Source organism: Pelecanus crispus, chromosome 5 (assembly GCF_030463565.1).
Source record: "Pelecanus crispus isolate bPelCri1 chromosome 5, bPelCri1.pri, whole genome shotgun sequence".
In the NCBI taxonomy this organism is placed as follows: Eukaryota; Metazoa; Chordata; class Aves; order Pelecaniformes; family Pelecanidae; genus Pelecanus; species Pelecanus crispus.
This window is the reverse complement of record NC_134647.1, coordinates 21,459,508-21,487,333: the sequence shown is the minus strand read 5'-3', so window position 1 is coordinate 21,487,333 and position 27,826 is coordinate 21,459,508. Positions and strand designations below refer to the sequence as shown.

The 27,826-nt window shown below is 37.5% G+C and overlaps 1 protein-coding gene across 1 annotated transcript; it reads left to right on the top strand.

Annotated features, from left to right (window-relative positions):
* On the top strand, nt 1-27,826 carry SLC38A11 (solute carrier family 38 member 11). Its single transcript, XM_075711361.1, has 12 exons — nt 1-36; nt 2,542-2,659; nt 3,082-3,156; nt 5,412-5,546; nt 7,256-7,321; nt 11,118-11,224; nt 11,771-11,850; nt 20,620-20,690; nt 21,654-21,815; nt 23,467-23,579; nt 24,252-24,383; nt 27,581-27,826. Exons 1-12 carry the CDS (start codon nt 1-3, stop codon nt 27,824-27,826), a joined length of 1,341 nt encoding a protein of 446 aa, XP_075567476.1.

Genomic DNA, 27,826 nt, shown 5'->3' with positions numbered 1-27,826 from the left:
ATGGAGCCGGAGCGGCCGCCGGCCGCTGCTCACCAGGTACCGGGGGCTGAGATGAGCGGCGGCAGGGATGGGTGAGGCGGGAGGCTCTGGGCGGCTCGGCAAGCCCGCCGCCATTCACCTGACTTCGCCTTACTTTCCTCGGTCCGTTGTCGCCGGACGTCGCGAGGGGCCGGGGCAGTGTGAGCGCTTGAGGGGGGCCGCGGCCGCTTTTGGCGGGCTTTATAGCGACCAACGGCGTGAGGCGTCCCGGGCGGGTCGCCGCTTCAGCCCGGCTCCGCTGACGAGCTGGCAGCAGCTACGGCTTTTTCATCTCTGTTCAGTTTCCCCCTAATTCGTACGAGGAAGAAAGACTCATTGGTACCACGAAGGGGGGGCGGGGGGGGGGGGGAAATGCAGTCGGAGGAGCCTTATTCGTGTGAGCGTAGGGAAACTGTGGGTGCTTGGCACAGCTAAAATTCGGTCTTGCTTGAGGGTGAGAACTTGAGCACCCTAACTCCTGGCAGAGTGTCTGTATCCTATACCTACCTATAATAATATAATATAATAATATAATACCCCTACGTATCAGTAGGGTGGCGGGTGGCCCTGTTTCATGGCCTGCAGCCAGGGCCTGGGAGAGGACCCTGCGAGAGGCAGATGCGTTCCCTTCACCTGTTTCGCAGCCTTCCATGTTGCGTAGCTCGCTAGCATGCCTCCCAGCAGGCACTCCCTCCCCTGTCCGCAGTCCAAGTGCACTTTCAAGAGCACTGTTCTTCACACAGGAGCCATTTCACCTGTGTCACAAATTCTGTTGCCCTTTCTCGTCGTTTTTGCTAATTCAAATGGGTCTCTTCCAAGCCGGGAAGGGACCAGGGTTCGTGACCGAGTCTTTCAGCTGCACAATGCACATTGTGTTCATTTTCTTGTAACAACTGGAAAGAGGGAACTGGACTGGTCTAATTCAGTGTAATTTCACACGTACTGTGCTGTAAGTATCAAGACAGCATTAAAATTTCAGGAGAGAATGACAGTGATGCTTCTGCTGTTCAAATCAGTGGTGAAATAAAATGTAGCACCTGTAAGTCTAGATGAGAAACTGAGGGAGAATGTTACCTGTAAAACTGTATGTGATATGGAGAAGGTAAGTAGGAAACAGTGGTCGGTTTGTCTGTGACGATACAAAAATTTTTGGGATGCCAAGTGGAAATATTTAATGGTAGATTCGGAGCAAAGAAGAATACCTGTTTCTTCATATGATGTATAATTAAGACGTGGCATTCATTGCCACATGACATTGCAGATGCTAAAAAAATACACATGGCTTCAAAAAAGGACAAATTCAAGGAGAAATCCATTAAGGGATGCAATGGACTAACAACATATCTGCTTCAGGAAGTCCAAAGGGACAGGAAAGTTATTTGCTAACTATTGTTCATGTTCTTATACTCTTCCCTAGGCACCTTCTATGGTCACTCTCAGAAATGTGATACCAGGCTATACTGGCTTTTGATCTGAGCCAGTATTACTCTTCTTATGTTAGTACTGGTGAAGGATTAAAGGTTCCACTTAAATACATAGCACTCCTTGAGGCACTCTTATGATTGTCATCTTATACCACTATCTACAGATGACTTAGATTTATCAGTCATTCAGTTTTTTTTCCAGGAGTATTAGTGACAAGCATCCAAGTATGTTAAGTAGGTTCTTGCATCCATCAAATAGTGGGTTTATTTTCATGGTAGGTACACAATGTTTTGCTTTTGTAGAACACAGGTGGGCATTTTCTTCACTAAATGCACATTCCTCTTTTAAATTACATGACTTCATTTTAAATACTGGCCGCCTAATGAATTATTCTAAAATGTTCTCTGACAGCAGAGTGGTGATCTGAGGAGAGGACCACTGCATGCTTATGAAGAAATGCTTTGTGAACATAAGAATCTTAATTTTTGAAGCTACTGGCTACAAATTGTGCTTTGAACTTTGGTTTGTACCAGACCTTCCCACAGAAGCTTTCTGGGACTAGCCAGTTTTATAGTGTTGTTGACTATTCATAATGAACTAAACCATTGACACACGAAATATTTAAAATGCTGGATAAAACCTTGAATTAGAGCATCTTCAGATGTTGGCATACTTTACTAGTAAGCTCTTGAAATTGATTTCATTCCCCTGATTCAGGGCCCTGTTTTTACTGACCAGTTGTATTAGCCAAAGTATTTTAAAAAATACTTGATTCACGTTTCTACCTTTGGAACATGACTAAAAAGCTCTTTGTTGAACAGCCTAACTCTGAGTTTATATACATTTCTGTCCTTCCACTTTTTTTTTTTTCCTCAGAGAAGAATTAATTATAGAAGATTATGGGTCAGAATTATACAGGAATTAGATGCCTAATGCCCCTTTGATTTCTCACTGAAAAAAATGGGATTTAGTTATCAAAACACCTCTACAAATCTGAGTCTATGACAATTTTTTTTGATCTTGAATAGGCTATGTGTAAAATCCTTGTTCTTGTCTATTTTTCTCATGTATAATGTTATCGTTGTCTTCCTGAAATAGGTAGAAACAGATGACCAAACAGCCCTCGTTAGTAAGCCCAGGAATAAAGGAGGAAACAGTGATCTGGCATCAGCTGGATTTAACATTATCAACTCTATCATAGGATCAGGCATTATAGGTAAGTATACTTTTCTTCACTATTCTGTGTTCAGCCTAGTTTATACATGCATGACTGTTCAGTTTGGAGAAAACCACTGTCATCTTACTTTCTGCTGCTGTTCCTAAAGATTTTTCTCTATTTTTATTTGCTGACTATGAAAAAATGCAGAGGTGTTAGCTGAGATCATGTCTCGCAGTAATAAATACCCTACAGGCTCTTTGCCATAATGATCAGAGAGAACTGGTTGGGCAGGTGCTGACTGCACTTCATACCTAGGCAACTTTGTCCACTAAAAATGATCTTTCTGAGGCTATTAAGCATGCTGGTCCAATTTGGGAGATTGATAGCATTTTTTTAAATGTCAATACTTCTTTATTTTGGTCGTCACAAATAAGTATTTGGAAAGGTTATTCTATATTCTCTCCTTTTCTTATTTACAGGATTGCCATATTCAATGAAGGAAGCTGGTTTTCCACTAGGAGTACTGCTTTTATTTGGGGTTGCCTATATCACAGGTACTCTAAAAGCAGTTTCTGTTGTAAAGTAAAAATCAGTCTTGCAACATTTAGCTGATCTTGAGCTTAATGGTAGCTTAAACAAGTATATCTGTGACAATAAAAATTACAGATTTTTTCCTTACCTCACTAATCCCTTGAGCAGATTAGTAAAAGTAGAGAATTATACTGTGCAACATATAAAGCTGCTTTTTGTGTGCATTTTGTTTTCGTAAAGCCTAGTTTCTTAGGCTAGGTCAAAGTGACATTTGAAAGAATAGCTCTTATTTGTGCCTCATAATCACCTGGTTTAGTCCACTGTTTTTACCCTAATTAAGAGACTGATCCTTGAGTAAGTTGTATATCACTTTTTTACACAGAATTAAACCCTTTGGTTGTACTATGATTTTGAATATTTTATTTAATTATCATTCATCAAAAAGAAAAGATTTACCTTCAGAAAGGGACAAGTTTTGAAATCACATGGTAAATAAACATAAGTAAATCCATTGGCATCAAAGGAGAATTTTTGTAAATACTCTGTGGATTCAAGTCTTAAAACGACAAACCGAGTCAACGTGAATGGCCCAAATTCTGTTACCTGTATGCTGAGGAGCAGCTGATGCTTTTCATTGCTTAAAATATCATTTAAGGGTCTGCAGAAATGATTGAGGTTTGACTGGAGAGCAATATAACATAAGGAATATGTTCCTCATGAATGGAAATTTTTCTCTATGGCTGATGGCAAAATACATTAATGAAATCATATAATAAACATAGCTCAGAAATTTCAGTTACTTTTCTGTGGGAAATCTGATTTGTCCTTTGCATTTCTAAGTCTTTCGAAGACTTTATAGCCATAGGTGCAGAACCTGTGAATTAAACTCAGCATTTTATTATGTTAAAGGTGTGGCTCAGTGTATCTTGCACAAGCAAATTATAACTATAGTTACAACTTTCTGACTTGTAGCATTTAAAGTACAGGCTAAGTATGTAATGGTAGCATTTATTTTCTATAGTTTTTACTGAATAATTGGCAAATAGCTGTTATTTAGCAATTCTCACGGTATTTCATTTTGAGAGATGTTTTTGAATTGCACTGGGTGTAGTCCTAGATTGACAGACAAATACAATTTTAGGTCACTTAATGATAAATTTTTTTCAGATTTTGTGGGTCTAAGATCCCTTGCTACAAAGATTTAATATTTCTTGTACAAGATCAGCTCAGTATGCAACATAATTGATAATGAACACTTCTGTATCTCTGCTTTTGTCTGCTCCCAATTACGGTGTGAGTATATATTGTGTAAGAATTGTGTATGCTCATGGGAATCTCTGGGCTGGCTTTCACATTAACAAATGGTAGAAATCTTCTTTATAAAGACTGTGAAAATGTCATCATTTTAGTCATTCCCAGAAGATAATAAACACCGATACTGTTCACAGAAAGGAACTGTTCCTATTGCAGCATAGATTACAAGCTAAGTGAAAGCCAGGTGAGGAATAGATGAGGTCTAGCTACTATTTGTCAAGACGCCTGCACTAAGGTAATAAATTCTGTGCTGTAACTAATCTGGACTGGAAAATCTCATGGAGCTCAAACAAATACTAAAGCATAGCTTGACATAACAGCAATATTTTGAACTGTTCCTCATAAAAGTTGAGGTTCAATCTGGGAGTAATTCCGCCTGTGTCAATTCAGCTCTGTCTCAAGGCACATTGCTTCATGGTTTTCCAGATAAATAATTTTGTGCGTGTTTTATTTTAAAGCTATCCAGTAAAAATTATTATAATATTTTTATTGTAAACAACAGAGAAGACAGAAAATACTAACCAGGCTTTATCTTTCACAAATTTAGATAAATAGCTGAGTAAAGTGATTGAGAGTTCTAGCACCATGACACAGGCAGTCCTTACATTTTACTCCTTTTCAGGATAGAATCAAATGCTTCATCCATCTGGGAGCCCACTGCATTATTAATTGAATTTTCCTTTTTTTGGCTCGTGGCAGTTTTCATTCCCTTTGACCATGCTGAAAACCAATGAAAATGAGTCTGTTCCTGCTGTGCCTAGTTGGGAAAACTGGAATTTCCTTCTGATATGAGCCTATAACTCCTGGTTTTGGTGGATTGAGATCCTTTGTGAGATTTCTTATCCCTGCTCTTCCCAGTGCCACTGTTTTCCTTTTTACAGACTTTAAGGAGTGAAAAAGATGAGCAGCAACCAACCACAAGTTGATTCATACTGTCTTTAATAGTGATTTTATATTTTAACAGATTATTCCATTATATTACTGATCAAAGGAGGAAACCTCTCCAGTACCAACACCTATCAAGAGCTGGTCAGAAAAACATACGGTCTTGTAGGTTATCTAATTCTTTCAACTCTTCAATTTTTATATCCATTTATTGGTAAGATCACATAAAATATAAATGTTTAAGTTTTATAAACAACAAGCTTTTTCACATTACCTCATTCTTTCACTGGTTAAATATTAAGAGCTCTGTAAAGGATATACTGTATGTGCCTCTTTCCTATTAAAAAAAAAAAAAAGACTTCATGTGTTCTGAAGAATGACTGAGGAAGAATTCAATGAATTGGAGGACCAGAATAATAGAAATGAACTGAAACATAATAGCAGAGAAATTCATGATCACACACTTAAAAATTAATGACAAAAGTGGCTATGAGAAACAGCAAAGAAGAGATTCTGTTCTAGAATGAGTAATAGAGCACAGATTTGATGTACCTGAAGCAAAAGGAAAATACGACTTTAGGAGTATATTGAATTAATATCTTTTCCAAACGTAGTATTACTGTCATTGGAGAAGCCGCTGATCAGATCTTGCTTGAATATTGTGTGCTGTCATTGCTCTTCAAAAGCATTAATTCAGCCTCATACCTAATGAGCTACTAGGAGGTTGGGCAGTCAAGACCCCTTTGAAGAAGAAGTAGTGAAAGAACAAACAGGTATAATCTGGGCAGGAATTAATTAGACCAGAAGTAAAAATAAAGTGATATTCTGAAATGGTCCCCTACAGTACTAACATAATTAAATCAAATCTTAAATAAGCTTGATATTTTCACACACAGGGCTGCAAGAGGTGGTGACTTGAGATACCAAGAGTCTGGACTTGGTGACTACAGAGTCCCAGATCAAAATTCCTACTTTGGGAATAATCAGTCTGAATTAATCAGTCTGAATTTATTACACGTAGCTGAGATTTTTAAGGGAGTCAAGTTACTCTTACTGCTGGCAACAATGTTACACATGTTGACTTAAAAAAGAGTATAATTACTACTTCATAGAGAATATGGAAAAGAATTGTAAAGATCTCAGTCCTTATCATGGAACTAGTTATGCATATGTATGTGCTTGGAATTTATTTCTGTAAGTAGTGTTAATGACTTACAATTTCACAACAGTGAATGCTTATGCATTAGTTAAGGTCTATACCTATATGTATGCTGCCTGAATGGCAAAGACCACATAAGTATATAAAAATATTTTGTGTATGTATATGTACACATGCACGCATATATACACTTCTAGTGCAGAATAGGATAAGAATGAAATATGAATGTTAAGGCCACCATTCTTATTAATGAGAGGAAGGAATGGAAGTCCATATCTGATATCTTCACGTATTTTCTCCTTTTTCTGGTTTAAAGATTTTGCTAACTTTTTATATGAGCTAGGAAGTCCTATGCATTTGATAGCAGGGCTGATTATTAGACTAACACAGGAAGTTTACTAAATAGAAACAAGAATTTGAAAATAAACTGACAAAGAATTGCTGTTAGAAACAAACAATTTTTAAAAGCCTTTTTTTCCTCTTCTGAAGTAAGTTTAAATGGCAAGTCAGCACAATGGCCTTGCTTATCAGACTGGATTCTTGCTTAGGTTGTACCTGTTTAAAAAAAAAAGGGGAGGGGGGTGTTAAAGAATTTTTGTAGATTTTGCTTTAAACCTAAAGCTTAGAAGTTGTTGGTGCTAGCCAGAATTCATACAAGAGGGATAGTGGCATATAATCCTGAAGTCTACAAAATATGTGTATTAAGTGTTAATCAAATATTTCACATTTGAGTTGTACTAACAAAAAATTTTATTTTCTTTAAGCTATGATCAGTTACAACATAATAACAGGAGACACTTTAACTAAAGTTTTTCAGAGAATTCCTGGAGGTAAGATGCATTTAAAAAATTCAGAATGGGGAACATGTATTGGATAGAAATATAGCATAAGTATTTAGGGATTAGCATCCTGTGTCAGTCTGAAATCCTACCTGTTACTTTGCTTCTAAATTACTCTTAAATATAGTTCAAGTTAAGAACGTGAAGCATATTTGTGTTAATGGTTTTTTGTGGAGTTTTTTTTAAATAAGTCTTTCTCAAATAAAAACTATGAATCCTAGTCCTTGGTTATCATTGGACTCAGTGTCAGTGAAGAGACCACATGCTTCAATGAAATAGTAATCAAATAGAAGTCTTCCACAGTGGTATATTTACAAGGTCATCATATTTTGTTGCCTTTTTTAGATATTTCATGTAATAGTCATTTGAATACTGAAACTGCACTTTATGTGCATATCTGTAATAGTTGGTCATGAACTGCATATGTAGCTTTCAGTTCTCTTAGATACTCAATGCAGATGTGGCATTTGGAGCTTGTTAACTCAGGCACTTGTTACCCTTCCTCTGCTGTAAGTTTTCACAGCAGAATCAGTGGAGCAATTTGCGTGCATGTTTACCATCTACTTTAGCACAAAGCCAGCTAAGTTAAAACATTCAGCCTGGCTGAATAGGGAGCTTTTGCTGGGACTCAGGGGAAAAAAGGAGAGTCTACCGCCTTTGGAAGAAGGGGCGGGCAACTCAGGAGGAGTACAGGGATCTTGTTAGGTCATGCAGGGAGGAAACGACAAAAGCAAAAGCCCAGCTAGAACTCAATCTGGCCACTGTTGTAAAAAATAATACAAGTTTTTATAAGTACATCAACAATAAAAGGAGAGCCAAAGAGAATCTCCATCCTTTGCTGGATGTGGGGGGGAACATTGTCACTAAGGATGCAGAAAAGACTGAGGTACTTAATGCCTTCTTTGCCTCTGTCTTTAATAGCCAGACCAGTTATCCCCAGGGTACTCAGCCCCCTGAGCTGGAAGACAGGGATGGGGAGCAGAATGGAGCCCTCATAGTCCAGGAGGAAGCAGTTAATGACCTGCTATGCCACCTGGACGCTCACAAGTCTATGGGGCCAGATGGGATCCACCCAAGAGTATTGAGGGAGCTGGCAGAGGAGCTCGCCAAGCCACTTTCCATCATCTGTCAGCAGTCCTGGTTAACAGGGGAGGTCCCTGATGACTGGAGGCTTGCCAATGTGATGCCCATCTACAAGAAGGGCCGGAAGGAGGACCCGGGGAACTACAGGCCTGTCAGCCTGACCTTGGTGCTGGGAAAGATTATGGAGAGGTTCATCTTGAGTGAACTCAACAGGCAAGTGCAGGTCAACCAGGGGATCAGGCCCAGCCAGCATGGGTTCATGAAAGGCAGGTCCTGCTTGACCAACCTGATCTCCTTCTATGACCTGGTGACCCGCCTCGTGGATGAGGGAAAGGCTGTGGATGTCATCTACCTGGACTTCAGCAAAGCCTTTAACACCGTCTCCCACAATATTCTCCTTGGGAAGCTGGCAGCCCATGGCTTGGATGGGCGTACTCTTTGCTGGGTAAAAAACTGGTTGGGTAGCCAAGCCCAGAGAGTAGTGGTGAATGGAGTTAAGTCCAGTTGGCAGCCGGTCACGAGCCATGTTCCCCAGGGCTCTGTTTTGGGAACAGTCTTGTTTAATATCTTTATTGATGATCTGGATGAGGGGATTGAGTGTGCCCTCAGTAAATTTGAAGATGACACCAAGTGGGGTGGGAGTGTCAATCTGCTCAAGGGTAGGATGGCCCTGCAGAGGGACCTGGACAGGCTGGACCGATGGGCTGAGGCCAACTGTGTGAGGTTTAACAAGGCCAAGTGCTGGGTCCTGCACTTGGGTCACAATAACCCCATGCAATGCTATAGGCTTGGGGAAGAGTGGCTGGAAAGCTGCCTGGCCAAAAAGGACCTGGGGGTGCTGGTTGACAGCTGGCTGAACATGAGCCAGCAGTGTGCCCAGGTGGCCAAGAAGGCCAACAGCATCCTGGCTTGTATCAGGAATAGTGTGGCCAGCAGGAGCAGGGAGGTGATTGTGCCCCTGTACTTGGCGCTGGTGAGGCCGCACCTGGAATAGTGTGTCCAGTCTTGGGCCCCCCAGTACAAGAAAGACATTGAGGTGCTGGAGCGTGTCCAGAGAAGGGCAATGAAGCTGGTGAAGGGTCTGGAGCACAGGTCTTATGAGGGAACTGGGGTTGTTTAGCCTGGAGAAGAGGAGGCTGAGGGGAGACCTTATCGCTCTCTACAACTCCCTGAAAGGAGGTTGTAGCGAGGTGGGTGTTGGTCTCTTCTCCCATGTAGTTAGCGATAGGACGAGAGGAAATGGGCTCAAGCTGCGCCAGGGGAGGTTTAGGTTGGATATTAGGAAAAACTTCTTCACAGAAAGGGTAGTCAAGCATTGGAACAGGCTGCCCAGAGAGGTGGTGGAGTCACCATCCCTGGAAGTGTTCAAAAAATGGGTAGACATGGCACTCTGGGACATGGTTTAGTGGGCATGGTGGTGTTGGGTTGATGATTGGACTAATGATCTTAGAGATCCTTTCCAATCTTAATGATCCCTAGTTTTTACTTTCATTATAAGTGATCCAGCCACCAAGCCAGGAAACATGAAATTGCTACTCTACCCTTAATTGTTTTAGTGGTGGACTTGGAAATGTTAGGTGAATGGTTGGACTGGATGATCTTAAAGGTCTTTTCCAACCTAAATGATTCTATGATTCTATGATTCTTCACTGGTAAATTAAACTGAAAAGAACATGTCTGCAATGAAGGGGAAATTAGCATTTGTATGAACTGTTTGATTTCCACAGGAGGACTATAATTTTCAGCAGGTAAAGGCTGCAAGGTGTGGATGCAGTTTTAACTGTCACACTCTGTTGTTCTGTGAATACCTGATCAGGTTGATAGTGACAGTGAATATGTGATAATTTATATACAATACGACTTCTGTAGTAGGAGGAACCCACATCACGGCACATCTTTTCACCTGGCTGGTAGAATGTCTGGCTGGAAAGAGGTGGGAAAGCATTATAATCTCCCAAAGAATAGAGGGAACCGAACACAGACTTCCCATGTCAATTGCCAGTCACTTTCCCTAATTATTCAGCAAGCTTTCATTCAAGCCCATGATTCATGGTAGCCTGACTGAAACTGAGATATGTTTTATTTTAAGTTGTCATTGGCTTGAAAAAAACACGAGTTGTATAAATAAATCTCACTGATTGCAGGGAATATTATAAAATTATTGTTATCTTCACGTGGTAATCTGTATTTTGCAAGTGGAAGCCAGCTGACAGCAAGAACGGAGGTGCTCAAAAGACACCTCAAAATTAACTTATTTTAGGATAGTTCTTTAAGAATTTGCTTATCTTCAACAGCACAGTAATTGATGTCAACACACAGTGCCAAAAAATCCTGAAGAGTACATGGCAGAAAGAAGTAGTAGAATGTTTTACTTGCGATCTGCCAATGTTGACCCAGGCATGATGAAAGAAATTAATACTAATCTATATATAGAGGTGCCAGACTTCCAAAGTGTCATATAATATATCCCATATGTTATACATTTGGTTTGAATTTGCAGAATTCTTGTGATTATGCACATGCTGTGTATGGCTTCCTCAAGGTTAGTTAATGCCTAGTCTTTTATTCAGTGTTACTTAGCTTGAATAAAGGGGATAAAAGCCTGGCCAACATCAGTTTGTTACTCCTAGCCTTTCAAATATAACTAATCTGTTCCTCATGTCAGTCTCTTAAAGAAATAATTTTTTTTTTTTTTTTGCTTTAGTTGGACCAGATAACCTACTTACTGACCGTCACTTCATAATTCTTCTTACCACCATCATCTTTACCTTGCCTATATCTTTATATCGAGACATAGCAAAACTGGGAAAGGTAAATCATAATAGCAGTTGATTTTTGGTTTACTTTTTTGTATGCCATTAGAAAATATGTGCCAGTCATATCTTAATGTATTTGAACTCAATTACATCTGGCTAAAGCATGTTAAATATTTTAGAAGTTCAGACTGTCTTCTGTCCCAAGAAATTTGGAAAACTTGGAGTAGTTTAAGCAAAACTTTGGTCTCCATATGAATCGCTGGAATTTTTTGATGTACTGCTAGTAGAACTCAAATCTGGTAGAGCACTGGGTGATGTAGGCCTGATCTGGAAATGCTGAGCATGGTTGATTAGAAATGTTTAAATGGGAATGTCACCTAAAATTAGACAAATAGTTGCAACTGGCTAGTTATTCAAAAGGAATAATAAATTAAAATATGATGGTATAGGACAAGCTTTCTAATTATAAATATTTGACATGTGATATTTAGAACTTTACTTGGTTGTTAATTATTCTTTTTTTTAAAAAAAGTACATTATACTGCTAAGAGGACAACCTTTCAGCAGCTTACTGACTGAATTCGTGTTTTTACCTTTACAGGTATCTCTTATTTCTCTGATTTTAACCATTGTCATCCTGATTATTGTGATGGTGAGAACAGTAACATTCAGTCCACAAGTGTGAGTATTCTTACACTTGCCACAAAGTGAGTTTTTCATCACATGCAATTTGTTATTTCACTATTCCATATATCTGCATAGTTTTGGAACATGGCTGTTCTGGGAGAGACAGATAACTGAAAAAAATGAATCTGTGTTAACAGTAATACAAAATTAACTGCTAAAACATACTTTTTCCTTTTTTTTTTTCTTCTATTGCATATAAGCAGATTTAGAAAAGGTCTCAGAAAAACTACAGATGAATTGGAAATTGCGGGTGATATGGCTAATAGCAGGTGGCTCCTGAATGGGCATGTGAGGTTGTCTGTCATTTGAAAAATCTTTAATTTTGTCCATGTTGTGGTTTAATCCTAGCCAGCAACTAAGCACCACACAGCTGCTCGCTCACTCGCCCTGGCCCAGTGGGGTGGGGGAGAGAATCAGAAGAGTAAAAGTAAGAAAACTCATGGGTTCAGATAAGAACAGTTTCATAATTGAAATAAAATAAAGTAAAATAGTAATAATAATAACAGTAATAATAACATACAAAGCAAGATGCACAATGCAATTGCTCACCACCCACCGACTGATGCCCAGCCCATCCCTGAGCAGCGATCGCTGCCCCTGGCCAACTCCACCCAGCTTATATACTGAGCGTGGCCTCATATGGAATATCCCTTTGGCCACTTTGGGTCAGCTGTCCTGGTTGTTCCCCCTCCCAGCTAGCTTCTCCATGGGCATGAGAAGCTGAAAAGTCCTTGACTAGTGTAAGCACTGCTTAGCAACAACTAAAACAATTGGTGTGTAGCCAACATTATTCTCATGCTAAATCCAAAACACGGCACTGTGCCAGCTACTAGGAAGAAAATTAACTCTATCCCAGCCAAAACCAGTTCAGTCCATTATTGTCAGATAGCCTGTATATACAATCTTGAAATAGATAGTCTCTAAGGAATATTTCTTTTTCTGTTAATACAATGATTTCATAATAAAAATTGAATACAAATAATGAAAATAAAAAAGAGAACACAGTAAGAAAAACTTTATTCTGTCATTTGAGAAAACAACAATATAAGCATGCAAAACTGTTTTCTAGCACTCATAATCTGGTATTTAACATTGGACACTGGAGTGTTCTAGACAATTTAGTACACATGAATGTGTGTTGTAGAAATATTTTTATAATTATATTCCAAGAAAGTGTTACGAATCTATTATCTTTCCTTTATGGCCTAGAAGCTCTGTCTTTTTCCTTACCTTTTAAATGTGAAGATATATTAATAAAGATGACAAACTATTTCTGAATGTGCTTTTTTATTTATTGGAATAGTTCTATATAGTATTTCTAATGTTTCTGTAAGAAGTGAATTCTTCCACCATGATTGTTTCAGCAGTTTTATGCATAATTGTTCATTTGTCTTACTGCTGTGATACGTGGGTTAATGGCAGGGCATTTGTGTTTAATGCTAGGGTGATGGCTAGAATAGCAGTTTCTAAAGTTGTACCAGATGATGTTGTCTATCATCCATAAAGTGATGCACTCAGAACAGTGTGGGACTTCCCCGCCACCATCTTTCTGAAGCAGCATGTTTTTCATACTGTGTGTTAAAGGCATATTTGTAAAGGGTAATCTCAAAATCCCCAGTCAAAAAAGGAAGAAGCGCTATATAATGGTTACTGATGACCTTGTTACTATGGTAACCATTTCTTCTCAACAGTTGTGATGCACTGAAAATTATGGAATGCATGGCTTTATTTTTTCTTACCATAACTAATGTTGGGTTTTGAGTGATTCTAGAAGTTTTGCTTTTTAATTCTTTAGAGACTTATATTTTTGCCTTTACACTTCTTATTTTCAAAAATGCAACCAGCAAGTTGGTAAACTGTTAATCAGAATTTTTTGCCTCACAAACATTCTATCAATGTCTGGTTTTACTATTTGAATTTCACAGTTAGAAATAGACATATACTTTAATTATTAAAAACCTCTCCTAATATTTTGTTAATGGTATAATGGTATGCCATCTCTTTTTTTGCAGTGAGAATAAAGAACACTAATATATGTTAATATGGGTCCCATCATAGTATTATAACAAGTGAAACGAGTAAATAATGCATTTACTGTGAATCCTTATTAAATAAAATAGAAGTCAAAGTTTTCAAAGAGATTTAAAAAATCATGGTTATGAAACACAGTCCTCAGATCTGTCATATAGGAAAAGAATTTGTACAATCCTAGATAAAGGCTTGATAGGGCCAAGAGAGAAGATTTAATGCTTACCATTGTTACATGGCAGAACAGATTGTATGCTTGTCATTGATGACAGGTGATTGTCTAGTTTGTTCTTGGTAATTCCATGATTTCCCATTCCAGTTCTTAACTAGGCTTTTTTTATGAATTCTTCCTACATGTGTATTTTATGTCTCTTTTACTGCATTTCATGTTGATTGCTTCCTGGCCTAACCACAGTGGATATGGACAGCAAACTGTTCATTCTTTTTCAAATGCTTAAAAAACACCTGTAAAGAGCTGTAACTTGTCCCCCTTTGGTGATCCTTTCTGTAGACTAAACAAACACAGTTCCTTTAGTGTTTCTCGTCATTTCCTGTGCTACTGATCATTCTTAATGGCTGCCTTAAGTTCTCTGTAAATTAACGTGGTATCGTGGTGCCCCAACTGCCTGTGATGATGTCTCCTCCCCAACTGAGGAGCAGAGAAGAAAGATTGATGTATCTTACATGCAAAGTGTCTTGAGGTCCCTTTCAACTCTATCTTTTGGGGGATTGCCACGCTCCTGTGTATGTAACCTAGTTTCGCGTTTGCATCTTTGGAAAATAGCATGACAGTGTGCACATGCCTTGAGTTTGCAGTCTAACAGAAGCACCAAGCCCTTCTCTGCAGAACTGTGAGCTGGCAATTTTTCTTTTCTTTTACTCTGTTCTCCTGGAGTTTGGGGTTTTTTTGCTTGTTCTCTCCCACCCTGTTCTTGTGAAGCCTTTTTTCCCCTGCGTAACTGTAGAATTTGTCATTACAGAATTGAATACTGCTGTATCAGATAATTTCTCCATTTACCAACATATTTGTGATTTTTCTTTTTTCACCCTGTTCTCTAGCATGCTTGTATTAACTGCACATTTCATGCTTTCTGTTAAGGATGCTTCTTGCTTTTTGTTCTATCATTCAAGTTACTGCTGAATACATTCAGAAGTGCTGGGCTCAGGTCAGGTTCCACTGGAATCCCATTCAGGTATCTTCCCACTTTGACAATTACTCTCTGAGTAGTAATCAGTTTTCACTTACCTTTAGATATTTCAAAGTGAATATTGCTTCCCTTTGAGAGGTACAAGATTGCCTGGGAATGATAAAACTGTCTTTTTGCTTCAATGCAATTCATGTTCTAGTTGAAAATTATATCTGTTATTTGGATAACAGAGCGTATCATCTTTCCTAGAAACTTCCTGCAATGTGTTAGACCATCAGCGAAACAACATTATTACTGTTTTTAATGATTTGATGTGCTTGAAGCTATAGGCTGAAAAACAGCAATTATAAGTCTTTGGTGTGTTGCTTTTTTTTTTTTTTTTTTCTTAATTGCTTTGGGAGTGGAGCGGGTTGTCCAGGTACATTATAAAAATCTTATTTTCTTGTTAGTTCTCAGGAAAAAAACCAACATATTTGTGATGAGGGATTATTTGCATTAATTTATTTCCTCTTATGACAAATATGAAACTGAGGGGTTTTTTTTGGCTGGGATTTTTCCTTTGATTAATATCATCCATATGATTATTGTTACCTGAAGGACATAATGAACCTGCAGATAAAACCCAGTGTTCTGGACCCAGAGTTTACTCTCAATTGTTTGAGATGGTGGATAAAAATACATTTTGATGATCCCTTCTTTACTTTATTTCCACCTGCTTATAGCTGGGTATTTTTCTGCTGTGATCAAAAACAATGGGTTAGAATTATCTCAAACTGTAAATGTGCAGTATGTTAATACTGCATAAAATAACTTCATGCTTCAAAGCTGAAACTAACATTCATTGCTGTAAAAAGCAATCTTTTATGTAGCTTATAAAGATGGATCATTTTAATTTGGTGTTCTTTTGGAAAGAATGTCATGATGTCAGTGTCTGCATAATACATGAATCTCTAGGAAAAACTTCAAGAGCATCTGCTACACATAAATAGGATGTGAGAATTACTCAACTGGCAGCTGATCACAGGGATGAAACACCAAGTGTTCAGGAAAATAACTTGAAAGTAGAAAGTTGATTCTTTCCTTCATATAAATAATCCAATAGTAAGCAAAGATTAACTTTAATGTGTGATGAAATTAAAAAATAAAACCTAAGCTACTGTATATTTACAGAACTATGAAGTTCATTAAGGAAGAAAGAGGAGTTAAAGCAGCTGTAACTAAGTGGGGATGATATATAGCTTTGCCTTGTCTGTGTTCCTTAACAACCAAAATTACTTTGATTAATATAAAATTCAAGGCTGATGTGGGCATTACTAATTTTCTTTCCATTGTATTGACTGAAGTTATATTCAGCATCTATAAACTTTTCCAGTATCTTTAAACTTTTAAAGTTTAAACAAAAAATCAAAAGATATTTTACCTTAGAATAGAATTGAATTGAAATTTTACAGTTAGTTTCCTAAATGTCTAAATCACTGAATTAAACCTGAATTAGTCTGCCATGTGTTCCTGGATTATTTTGATAACTGTTGGTTTGCACCTAAACTTGGTGGTTTATAACTGATCTTCAGTCCAAAATGGTGGAAGTCTTTTGTTCATTCCAACATGTAGCTCCCATGTCAAACATATGACTTTGCTTCCTCTCTAGAAATTAACTTTTTTTTTTTTCCGTCACTGTTTCATACCTGCAGGCTGGGTTGAGAATAGGGACTTATGTTTCTCTTGCTCTCCTTAAAGATATTTTGCTTCTGATGCACTCTGCTGCTGTATTATATTTGGCAGCATTTCTACATAAATGACAGAAAAGATTTTTCCATAGCATGGATGTTCAGATGGGACATATTACACTGCAAACATTTTACAAGAAGTAGAAGATATGCGGGTTTAGACTGCCAAACAAATTTGTCCAACTCTTACTCATGATCTGGATGTGAAATGCCTTTTACCCTGTTAGGTGGTCTTAATCTTTGTCTGGTTCATTTGTTCTTTTCATTTTCCCCTGTTCTTATGTAGATAAACACAAGTATTTTCAAAAGTTTTTGAACTCACTAGCATGTTTATTGTGCTATACTTTCCCTTAAGTATACTGAAGACTGAGTAGAGTCTTGTTTTCTTAATCTCTAGGCTTTCTTCATTGCTAGGCTTCGATACCTTCCTACAGGCAGTTCTAATTGTCAGTCTGTCTTACTGACAAAAACCTGAGACTTTTTCCTGTCTGGGATCTTCCCTGGAATGTCTTTTTGTTTGATCTTTTTATTATTTTTGTTCCAAGAATCACAGTTATATTACCTCTCCATTTTTACTTTGTGTTACAGCAACTACTATACATGATAGACAGTACAGCTCTCAACAAATGCATTTAGTATCACAAATGTATTTCTTCTGTTAACTTGCATTGTGTTTCACCTAAATACTTCTCCAGCATGAAAACAACTGCGTTCATGCAGGCGTAGCCTGTGTCTTTATACACTGAGTGAGGGGCAGTAAGCTAGCTGTTGTGTCTTTCATGGATATTCCTACTGCTGTTCTTGTATGAGCAGCAGTTAAAATCTTCCGCTAACAATTCCTAACAAGAATGTAGGTCAAACTGGCCAGAACAAAGGTCCTTCCAAAGGAAAAAAAAAAAAAAATTCCTTCTTGAACAGTAGTAGCAGGATTGAAGAAGCAGAATAGCTGTAGTGTTACCTGGTATTCTTGTGATAGAGTCTTTAGAATCTTTCAGCCTGTCTTTGCATCTGCCTACACATGCATGCATTTATATGAATGTATGTATGTTTACCTTGGCACTTGGTATTTCCATTAGGTGCCCTTTGTCTTCTGAGTCATTTTAAGTGATTATTCAGAGTGTATGGCTCTTCCATAACTAACAGCTACTGTTTCCTGACACAGTTTTCTCTTTGCCAGTCTGAAGTCTTATTTTATATACACGCTTTCATGTCACCTGCACCCTTTTCCAGGAGCTTTGCATAAGTGTGTATTTCCTGCAGAGGGGACTTGGGGGTGATTTGTTGTTGATATGGTCAGAACTCTAGAGCTGTTGACTCTTAGTTCTAAATACTCAGAAATGAAATGTCTTACTGTGTTGCTTTCACTTCTTAGTTTATGTATCACACCTGTGCGAGATCCCTCTATTCCCAAGGTATGAAAATGTTTTTCAAAACACATGCAGCAGTATATGACTTACTGTAAGAAATAGTATTATACTGTTGCATATGTCATCTGTACCAACGTGCATTGTATGACATTGCAGTCTGCTGGTAGTGTTCAAATCATGGATCTGAAATTCTTAAGTTCTTCCTCCCTTCCACAACTAGAATGGAAAGAATTTATCTTCTTAATGCTGCTAAATAAGCAGGATTATGTTCTTTTGGATTTTTTCCCCCCAAATAATGCTCCTAATCTGATTTGTCATTCATCCATAAAGCAAAGCTCTATTTTGTTCTGTTGCATATTGCTAGTGCATAAGCTAACACTGTGCAGGAGGAAAACTAGCTCCTGTGATTTGTGTCTTTATAATTGATTATTTGGCCACTTTATTCAAAATGTTTCAACTGAAATTCACATGCGTTCTACATTCCATTTTTTAAATCCCAATTTATAGGACCTTATAATATAGCTATACTGTTGCACAGGATGTACCATTTTCACATAAATTAAGTGTGTTTCGGACAAAAGCATTCTTTATTTCTGTGCATTTTAAAAATATTTTGGTTTATAGTGTATTAGATAATCTAAGTGTTAATTATTAATAGAGAAGGGGGTAAGGAGACTTTCACAAATTTTGTTGTCAAAGAATAATAAAACAAATTTTCACTCTGTGTGTTTGATATCAAGGCTGACCTCTAGTGGTTATGGAATGGAACAGTTGTAATGTTAGCTTTCTGTATTCTGTTTTTATTTTGGTATATTATTGATTTTTTTTTTCTAATCAGATGTGAATGTTTTCCTGAAGAATAATACATTCAAAATTATAAATATGAATTGTCCACAGACATCTCTAGTGATTTGAAATCAGTGGCATCAAGTTAAGGGAGGCTATTCTATGTGAGGAACTAGAGCAGCTATAGCGGGTCAGAACTCTGATTTCACAACACAAATGCCAGATATCTCTGTTTCATCCATAGGATTTATTACACCTACATGCAGAATCTGAGAATGTTTTAGGAGGGCCATATTCAGCTGCTTAAGACTAGAAGCAGTATGTTACAGCAGTCAAGACAATATACGGCATCTAAGGACAAAAAAACTTGAACTTGATTTTGATGCTTAGGTTCTGTTCACTGCAAAGTTAAGCTTAGCCACCACAGCTTAAGAGTCGAAAAGGTGCTCTAAGTCTGAACTGAACGTGCACTAGATGCTAAATCTTTTTTTTTTTTTAATACAGAAAACAAAGGATTGACTATTTGAGCTCTCATGAAATAGTAAGATACGAGTTCTGAAAGGGGAAACAGCAACATCTTTTTTGTATTTTTTTTTCTTTTTAGTGGGTGGGGGTGGAGTATAAACATTTCAAAGCAATGAAACCTAGCATAGTGTATGCCACTATGGCTGTCAAAACCAGCTAGTTCACCAGATAGAGGGAGAGACAAAGCTGCCATTGTTACCTTCACAGAGCTGGCGTAAGTGCCATACTGCTTTCCAGGGCAGTAGGAAAATAGCAGCTAAGGCCTCAGGTGGCAGCAGCTTTCCCTCTAAATAAAAACAGAGCAAAGTTAGCAGCAGCCAACTTTTAAGAGCAGTCTTCCCCGTACTGTTCCTTTGCGTGTGCTTTAATTTTACCAATACAGTATTCAACTGGCTTGTGAATTTGATATTTTTAGCAAATTGTAGTTCTCGTAAAAGATGTTTTGTGTCCTTCTCCTTTCCTTCATTTTGGCTCTTTATTCAGAGGAAGTTCATGCATCAAATGGGTTTTAACGAAGTGTGCTGATGGTCTTCAGCGGTCCTCCTGTAAGAATTACAATTACCACAGGCCCAAAATTGTGGGTGTATCTTAGAGGAGCAGATGTGGGGGATATTACATTCTTGCCTGATTATAAAAGTCTCTATATACTCTCTTACACTGTATTTTATCACTCCTTTGGGAACGAGCAGAATCCCTTTGCTATGAGGACTAGTTGTAACAGGTGTAAAGAAAGGCAAACTGCCTCACTTGATTTGTAGCCTAGGAAAAAAGTATCTCTAGACTGCATGGATTACATGTGCAAATTCAAAGGAAGAAATTGCCTCTAGTCAGAAGAGATTTTGGGTTGAGATAACCTTAGTCAGATCAATAACAGCTTTTACCTTCCCTGTTGCTATTTCTTGGTATATCATGACTTGAAGAGTTTATTTACAAAACTGGTCACTGAAACAAGCTGACATTTTTGGCTCTAAAAACTGATTACAGAAATACTTTAATCAAAACAAGGGAGGTGAGAAGTGTATCTCCCCAGTTTCAACTTACTGTTGATGATCACTGTGGCCTACTTCAGAGAGTTCTGGAGATCTGACTAGCAGTTCTGTATTACAGCATAGTATTTGAAATTATTTTTAATAACTGATAGTTGAAAAGAGGATAATCTATTAAAACAAATGTCTGTTTTAGACCCAAATCAGCAAATGCATGGATATTTGCAAAATCAAATGCAGTACAAGCCGTTGGGGTGATGTCATTTGGTAAGTAATTTTTTTTGTATTTTCAATATTTAGATCAACTGTAAGAAATTATTTAATCTTTTGGGCCTAGAAATTGCATATTTTTAATTGTAATTTTTTTATATTCATGTTAAGCTGGTTTAGAAAAAAATGAAGTTGACTTTGAGCCATCCATAAGTGTATTTAATTGTTCTGGTTTAAGACATTATCCCCATCCATTGCCCATCTGGCCGTAGAGGCTGTTGCCACTGTAGCAGAAACAAGTGGCATGGCACATGAATCCAGCTCAACTGTCCAGGTCACCTTAAAACACCTGCACCAATAGGGTTAGTCTAACTGATAAACTGAGGAGGCTGTGATCATTCTGCATTTTCTTGAGTAACCTCTAACAGAAAAATCTTAGACTGCAATGCATACATTCACTAGAGAATGCCTGGTGCTTCCCATTTCTCACAATGAACCATTCAGGTGAGTCTCAACTCACCTCCATTATCCTCATTTTAAAATCTGTTCTTGCCTGGAGGATCTGACATATTACTTCTTGTTAATGCTCTGATAATCTGAGGCCTCCGAATGCTTGCTGCTGCCTAAAATGGATGTCATAGGAAGCCTGAAAATAGCAAATGGCTCTGTGGATTTAAAAAAAAATCTCAAAACTGCTGTTGGGTTCTTAAGCAAAAGAAGAGCAGGAAGAGGAAACACAGGTAGAATGGAGGTGGGGATGGTGGGAAATGGCATGGCATTTTAGGGTAGTGTAATCAGAATCATCTCAGGATGCATATAAACCTTTATCAAATCAAATAAGTAAAAGTTCAAGCCATTTGTCTTTGCCAATCGTTGCAGGATTAGTGTTTGTATATAATATTGAGTGGATTCAAACTGTGCTGTGTCTCTTCTACCTTGGAATATTCAGTCCATAAATTTATTTCATATGCATATATGCATGAATTCATACATTTGCTTTAACTGTTATGTGTGTTTCAGCATTCATCTGCAACCATAACAGCTTTTTAATATATGGGTCTCTGGAAGAACCCACATTAAAGAACTGGTCTCGAGTCACGCACGTGTCTGTCTCACTCGCTCTCGTTATCAGTGTAGTGTTCGCTGCATGTGGATATATGACTTTTACAGGATACACAGAAGGTAAACTGCTCTATCCCTCAATTCTGGTGCTTGCTGTAATCCTTACATTTCCACTTTCCTGTCTGACTTTTGCTGTTAATATCGTAGTGATTGTCTTAGTGATTGTAAAAACACCAAAATCATACTGCATTTGGACAGAAATAGGACATTCCTTGTAGTTACCTAACAACCAAAACAGGATACAAAGATGTCGGCTAGGTGTCAGATTCCCAAGTGTAAGCCTCACCAGTGAAAGTCCCCTTTGAGTACTTCCATAATCAAAATACTCCTGAGTTCTAAGTATCTATAATTTAGCCACATGGTCCACTAGCAGAGAGCAGTAAGAACAAAAATTGCCTTGATTTTTCTACAGGGTGCCTGGCATATACTTCTGTACATTCTCCTGTATCTTTTCTTGTCTGTGTTAATGCAACATCCTAGCTGACTTAGAGGTATTTCCTATGTTTACAACAGCTGTTCTGCTGTAACTAATCCTACTGTCACCTCTGTGTGTATATTCATGTACATATATGTATAAATATATATAATCAATGTTACATCATGCTGGTTAACATCATTTTGTTGAAGTGGAAAAGGTGCTTTCAGAAGAACAGGGCATAAATTTGTGCAGTGCATTAGCTTCTTCAGGAAAAATAAACATTTTGTAAGCAAGCAGATTTTCTGTTATTTAATAGTGCTGTTCCAAATTGTCGGAGAAGGCTTCCAAGCTTCTTCCTTTCCAGCAGCACATAGTTGAGAACAGAGGAATTGTAGGATGGGGGTTACTGGTTGATCTGTCCTCCTTTTTTCCTGCCTCCAGTGCTGTTTATGCAGAATAACTTACTGTCCTAGATGCAACTGTAGCTAGACTAAGCGCAAACTGGCTGAGATATTTCAAGTATAGAAAGCTCTGACTGCAGCTGTCCCTCGGCATATGACTCTACTGTAAGCAAGTTCCATCTTACCTTCTGTCTCCCCTGTCAAAATATTTTGGCTGTTTTCTCTAAAGTACACCTTCGTGCTTCTGCAGTGCCATTGTGATCCTAAAAGTAGAAAATCATAAGACAGTATAGTAATCAGGTAGAAAAGACGTGGTAGATCATCTGATCACGGTCTTGCAGTGTCTCTTGTGCCTCAGATCATTATTCCAGATTCTTTCTGGTAAACACTAAGCAAGATGATGATTTGAATACTCTAGCAATGCTTTTGTTGTTAGGTGTAAGAAGATTTGCTAGGTAATAATGCAGTTCTCCAGATGTAACTCCCTGGTCTTCCTTGTATTAATTGTTGTTGTTCTAGGAATCACATTTTTAAAGGAAATGTATCTTTTATATGCAAGCTTTCTTTCTGAATCTGTCATGCATTTATTTAAACAAACACCAGTGTATAATACAAAATCTGTGCTAAGGGGAAGATAACAGATGACAAATGCTAATGTGTATATGTTAAAATATTTTTGAAAGATAAATGCTACTTGAAATAAAAACACTGCTACTAGCAGGATAGGGTGAAAGTTCCTCCTGGATGTAATTTATTACTGTAACTACAGTTTCTTGATATGCATCAGGAGAGGGGATCAGAAAGTCTCAATTACTCCAGTAACTTACACTTCAGTTTGCAAACAGGCAAATGACATGAAGTTCAAACTAATTGATGTTTTGCTATGCCTCAGGAGATATATTTGAAAACTACTGTAGAGATGACAACCTTGCTACATTTGGAAGGTTTTGTTATGGAGTTACGGTAATTCTGACCTCCCCTCTTGAATGTTTTGTGACCAGGGAGGTAAGCATTTATTACATTCTCCCTTTACAATGTTGATATATATTAATAATATTCTGACACTATTGATACATAATGTAGCTGAAGTCAATGGTTGATCTATAATAACTATCAGCATATCCTACCCTGCTGCATGCAATGAGTGTGAGGTACTAGTTGTACCGTTTAGATTCTGGCAATATAATGTTGTATTACATGTATTATTATATCATCCAAGATTATATTAATAATTACTTAATAATATCAGGACTGCTTAAAATGCCAAGTTTGGCATAAATGTTGCTGTTGTTATGTTGAGAATAGCTGAAAATAGCATATTTATCATGCTTACTAGTTTTGCTTTGTAAAAGTATCTCCATCCAGGAAATCCATCTGTTCAATAAATAATTGTAAGTGGTTTTTATTCTGTAGTGGGCAAATGAGAAGAAAGTAAGTATAGCCTAAATCCTGCAGGTATAACTTAAGTCAGTCTTGCAAGTGTTCTGCAATTTTCGTAATGCTTGTTATGAGTTATTTCTGGAAGTGGATGAAGATGTTTTCTTGAAGCAAGATAGATGAAGTTCAGTCAGTGTATTCTCACCATTCTTTTAGTTTCCTAAGGTTAGAGGATTTGGAATAAGCTGTTTGTTAAAATAAAGAGCAAAATCAAGGTTTAAAATTGTGGTTCTGTTTCAGGTGATTGCCAATGTGTTTTTCCATGGGAACCTCTCAACAGTTTTCCATATTGTTGTGACAGTAATTATTATTGCTGTGGCGACTGGTGTATCATTAGTGTATGATTGCCTTGGAATAGTTTTAGAGCTGAATGTAAGTGAACCTATATACTCTTTTATTTAATAAATCACTCTTTTAGAAAACAAAACTCTGAAAAATCCACAGCTCTACTGAAAATCTTATGCAGTTTGACATAGTAGTCAGTAGAAATGTTAGTATGAAAAAAGGGAATTATTCACTGCTTCAAAATCAGATAATTAAAGGAGAAAGGAAGTTCAGGAAGTGAAGTTCATATGATTGGGGAGGGCTTTTAGAAAATTTCTGGAGATATGGCAAGCGCCTGGGACTTAACCAAATGTAGTTAAACTGCAGTTGAAATGACTAAAATACTCATCCTAACTGTGTTGCAGTAGTGAATCTAGCATTTCTTTCTCTAATCCCTACTTCTGATGGAGTTGGCAAATTTACTAAACACTGGGGCAGATCCTAATGTCTTCCTTGTGCCAAAGGGGCAAAAAACAAAGTGGAGGGGTAGGGAAGGGTGGGGAGAAAGAGAACCAGTAGTAGTGAGACCACAGACACAGTAACTGGAATTTTTCCCTGCTTTGGGCTTAACAGGGAGCGAAACTGAGTAATTTTGTAACCTGAATGTATGATTTTTAGGAGGAAACTGCTTTGTTTGCCAGTAAACATTCCTGTGTCTGGTATTGCCTCATAGCAGAGATGGACCTTACCAGGCAGGCCACACAAGGCACTTACTGAATTCAACCAGTTTTAACACATTTATATAACTTTTTTGGTTGGCTGGAAATGCCATGTAGTCTACTGGAGTCCTAGACTACTAATTAGCAAAGTAGGCTTACCAGATGAAGTCGGTCTGTTTTGGCACAGAATGTACATTTAATCAAAGGAAATGTTAAAAAAACCCCAACTAATCTACATTTATGGTAAACATTGCTTGTCTTTAACAGTTTACCTTCAATTTCAGGTCAGCTATTTTTAATAAAAAAAGCAGGTGTGGAAATACCATACCCAGGATATAAAAGTTAGAAGGCGGAGAAAACTTTTTAAGGGCAGCCTTTGCTTCTTTATAGAAATATTTTAGAATTGCCTCTGTGCATTCATTGACAATTTCAAGCCATATATTGAATGGTTACCTAAAACTGATGGAACAAAATGGAGGGAGTTGTTCTCTATGCTACATGATACATGTACTTGTATGTACATTCTGATATATGTACACTGTTCTGATCCACAGTGCAGTTTATCTGCTAACCAAGCAGTAATGAGTGATTTTTGTAGCAATGATTTAGCAGGTCATACTTACACTAATATTATAGAACAGGTCTGAATATTCAGATAAGCTATCCAATTACCCTCTATTTAAAATAATTACCTTCATAGTTTCTTCTCAGTTAATCCTTTCCAAATTATAACTAGCTCAAAATAAACAATATTCCTATTGGTTTGGTTGGAATGCCTATTTCCATTAAAATCTCTCATTCATGGCATCTGTTGGTAATTTCTTTTCCATCTTTTTTCCCCTTTGTTTTTTCATTACAAGTGCAGAAAATTCACCTCTGTGTGTGTATATCCACACCAATAAAAGTATTTAAATGTGTGCATACATACACACATGCCTATTCTGGCCAAATATCTGAATACTGGTATAATGAACCTAATTAACTATGTGTGCCCATATATGTCTATAAATGCATATATGTTTTACATTTATTATATGGTATAACATGTTAAGAATGAATTTACACCAGAGAACTGCCAGTGAGTCTTTCTAGCATGAATAAATATGTGTGATTCCTCTTTGGAATTAAGCTCTTTTAAAATAATCACTCAAAAGCAAACATTCCATCAATGCAATATCTTTACCCAGAGCAGCCTAAGCAATTACTCAATAGTCAAGCTGACAGCTTGATTCAGTTACAAATAGAAGTTGATAGCCACGCATTTGAGTGGGTAGGTCATATCTTGTGGGGGTTTTTTTCCTTTTTAAGAGAGAATTTGGCAATACAGCTGTACATATTTACTGGATGTAATCATTATGCTTAGAAAGATTGTTCAGTCTTGATATCCACCTGTAGAGAAAAATGAATAGGCAGAGTCTTTACATGTGAAAGAAGGATGATCTGTCTTTTCAGCCGGCTTTCTGTCCAGCAGAAGAGCTGTCTTTTGGCTCTTCACCACAGATGGCATTTGCTGCTGTTTCTCTGACTCTGCTTACTTTTTCCCTGCTTTCTGGTTTTAAAACAAAAGACAAGGCATTGTGTTTGCCCTATGGTAATTCCCCAGGGAAACCATTCAGTCATACAGGAGTCAAGGGTCCAGGGATTTTGCTGTGCTGTTCTTTTACTGGGAGGGTGATTTGTGTTGCTTCACATATTTAAGTCTTGGTTTTTATGAGGAATATACTTTGCGCATGTACCTATTTTTGATGTCTGTACTGGACGCTGGTAACAGGTTCTACCATAAAAATACACAAAAGTTTGTACAAACAATGGTGCAGAGATACTCAGTAGGCTTTATTACCACCTCACCATAATTAAGTTGAAACACAGAGTTTGTTAAGTATGTGACAAAGTAAATGTTTAAAATTTCTGCATAAAAATGCTCTCTTTTGGCATGTAACTCATATGTTAATATGCAGTGGCTTTACTATAAAAAGCATTCAGGCAAGTGCTTTTTATCTGTCCCTAAGAGAGCATTTAAAGAGGAGCTGAATTTTTAATAAGTGGGGTGGGGGTTACTCTCTCAAAGGGAGATTTGCTTTCATAGGGAAGTCAACCTAAATCAGGTCATAAATGTAGAAATCGATCAGAATTCTTTGAACTGCTACATGAAGTTTCCTTTTTTTTTTTTTTCTTTAAGGCAGTATTATATCTAGACTTCTACACGGAATGATCTTAAATATTTTAAGTCAGTTGCAGTATTGCAGAACTATTATGTTTGGAATTTTACTGTACTTCTCAAGCTGAGAAACTTCTGGTAATCAGATTTACTAGTAGGTGCAACATAAAATATTATTCTTCATCAGCAAAGCAAAAGCATTTAAATAAATCTGAATTATTTCAAATAGTTTTACAGATATTTTTGCAAGTTATTTGTGACTTTGAAAAGAAAGTTTTCCATATAGCAAAACTGGAAAAGGCCTCTATTCTGTGGCTTTACTGTTGCATCAATCTAATCACAACCATTTAAAAATCTAGGGTTTTGTTCTTCACATCTAAATATACATGCTTATGAGGGTTTTTTCTATTGTTGTTTCCCACACACAGGGAGTTCTGAGTGCTACCCCACTTGTTTTTATCATCCCAACAGCGTGTTATCTAAGGCTGTCCAAAGAGCGATGGAACCATTCAGATAACCTCATATCCTGCCTGATTCTTGCTGTCGGTGTGCTAGTGATGACAGTTGGGTTTGTTTTGACTATCTTGCATCCACAAGAATGTAGCCATGGAAAAGAAATGTTCTACTGCTTCCCTAGTAATGTTTCTTTTCACAACAGTACACTTCCACCATAG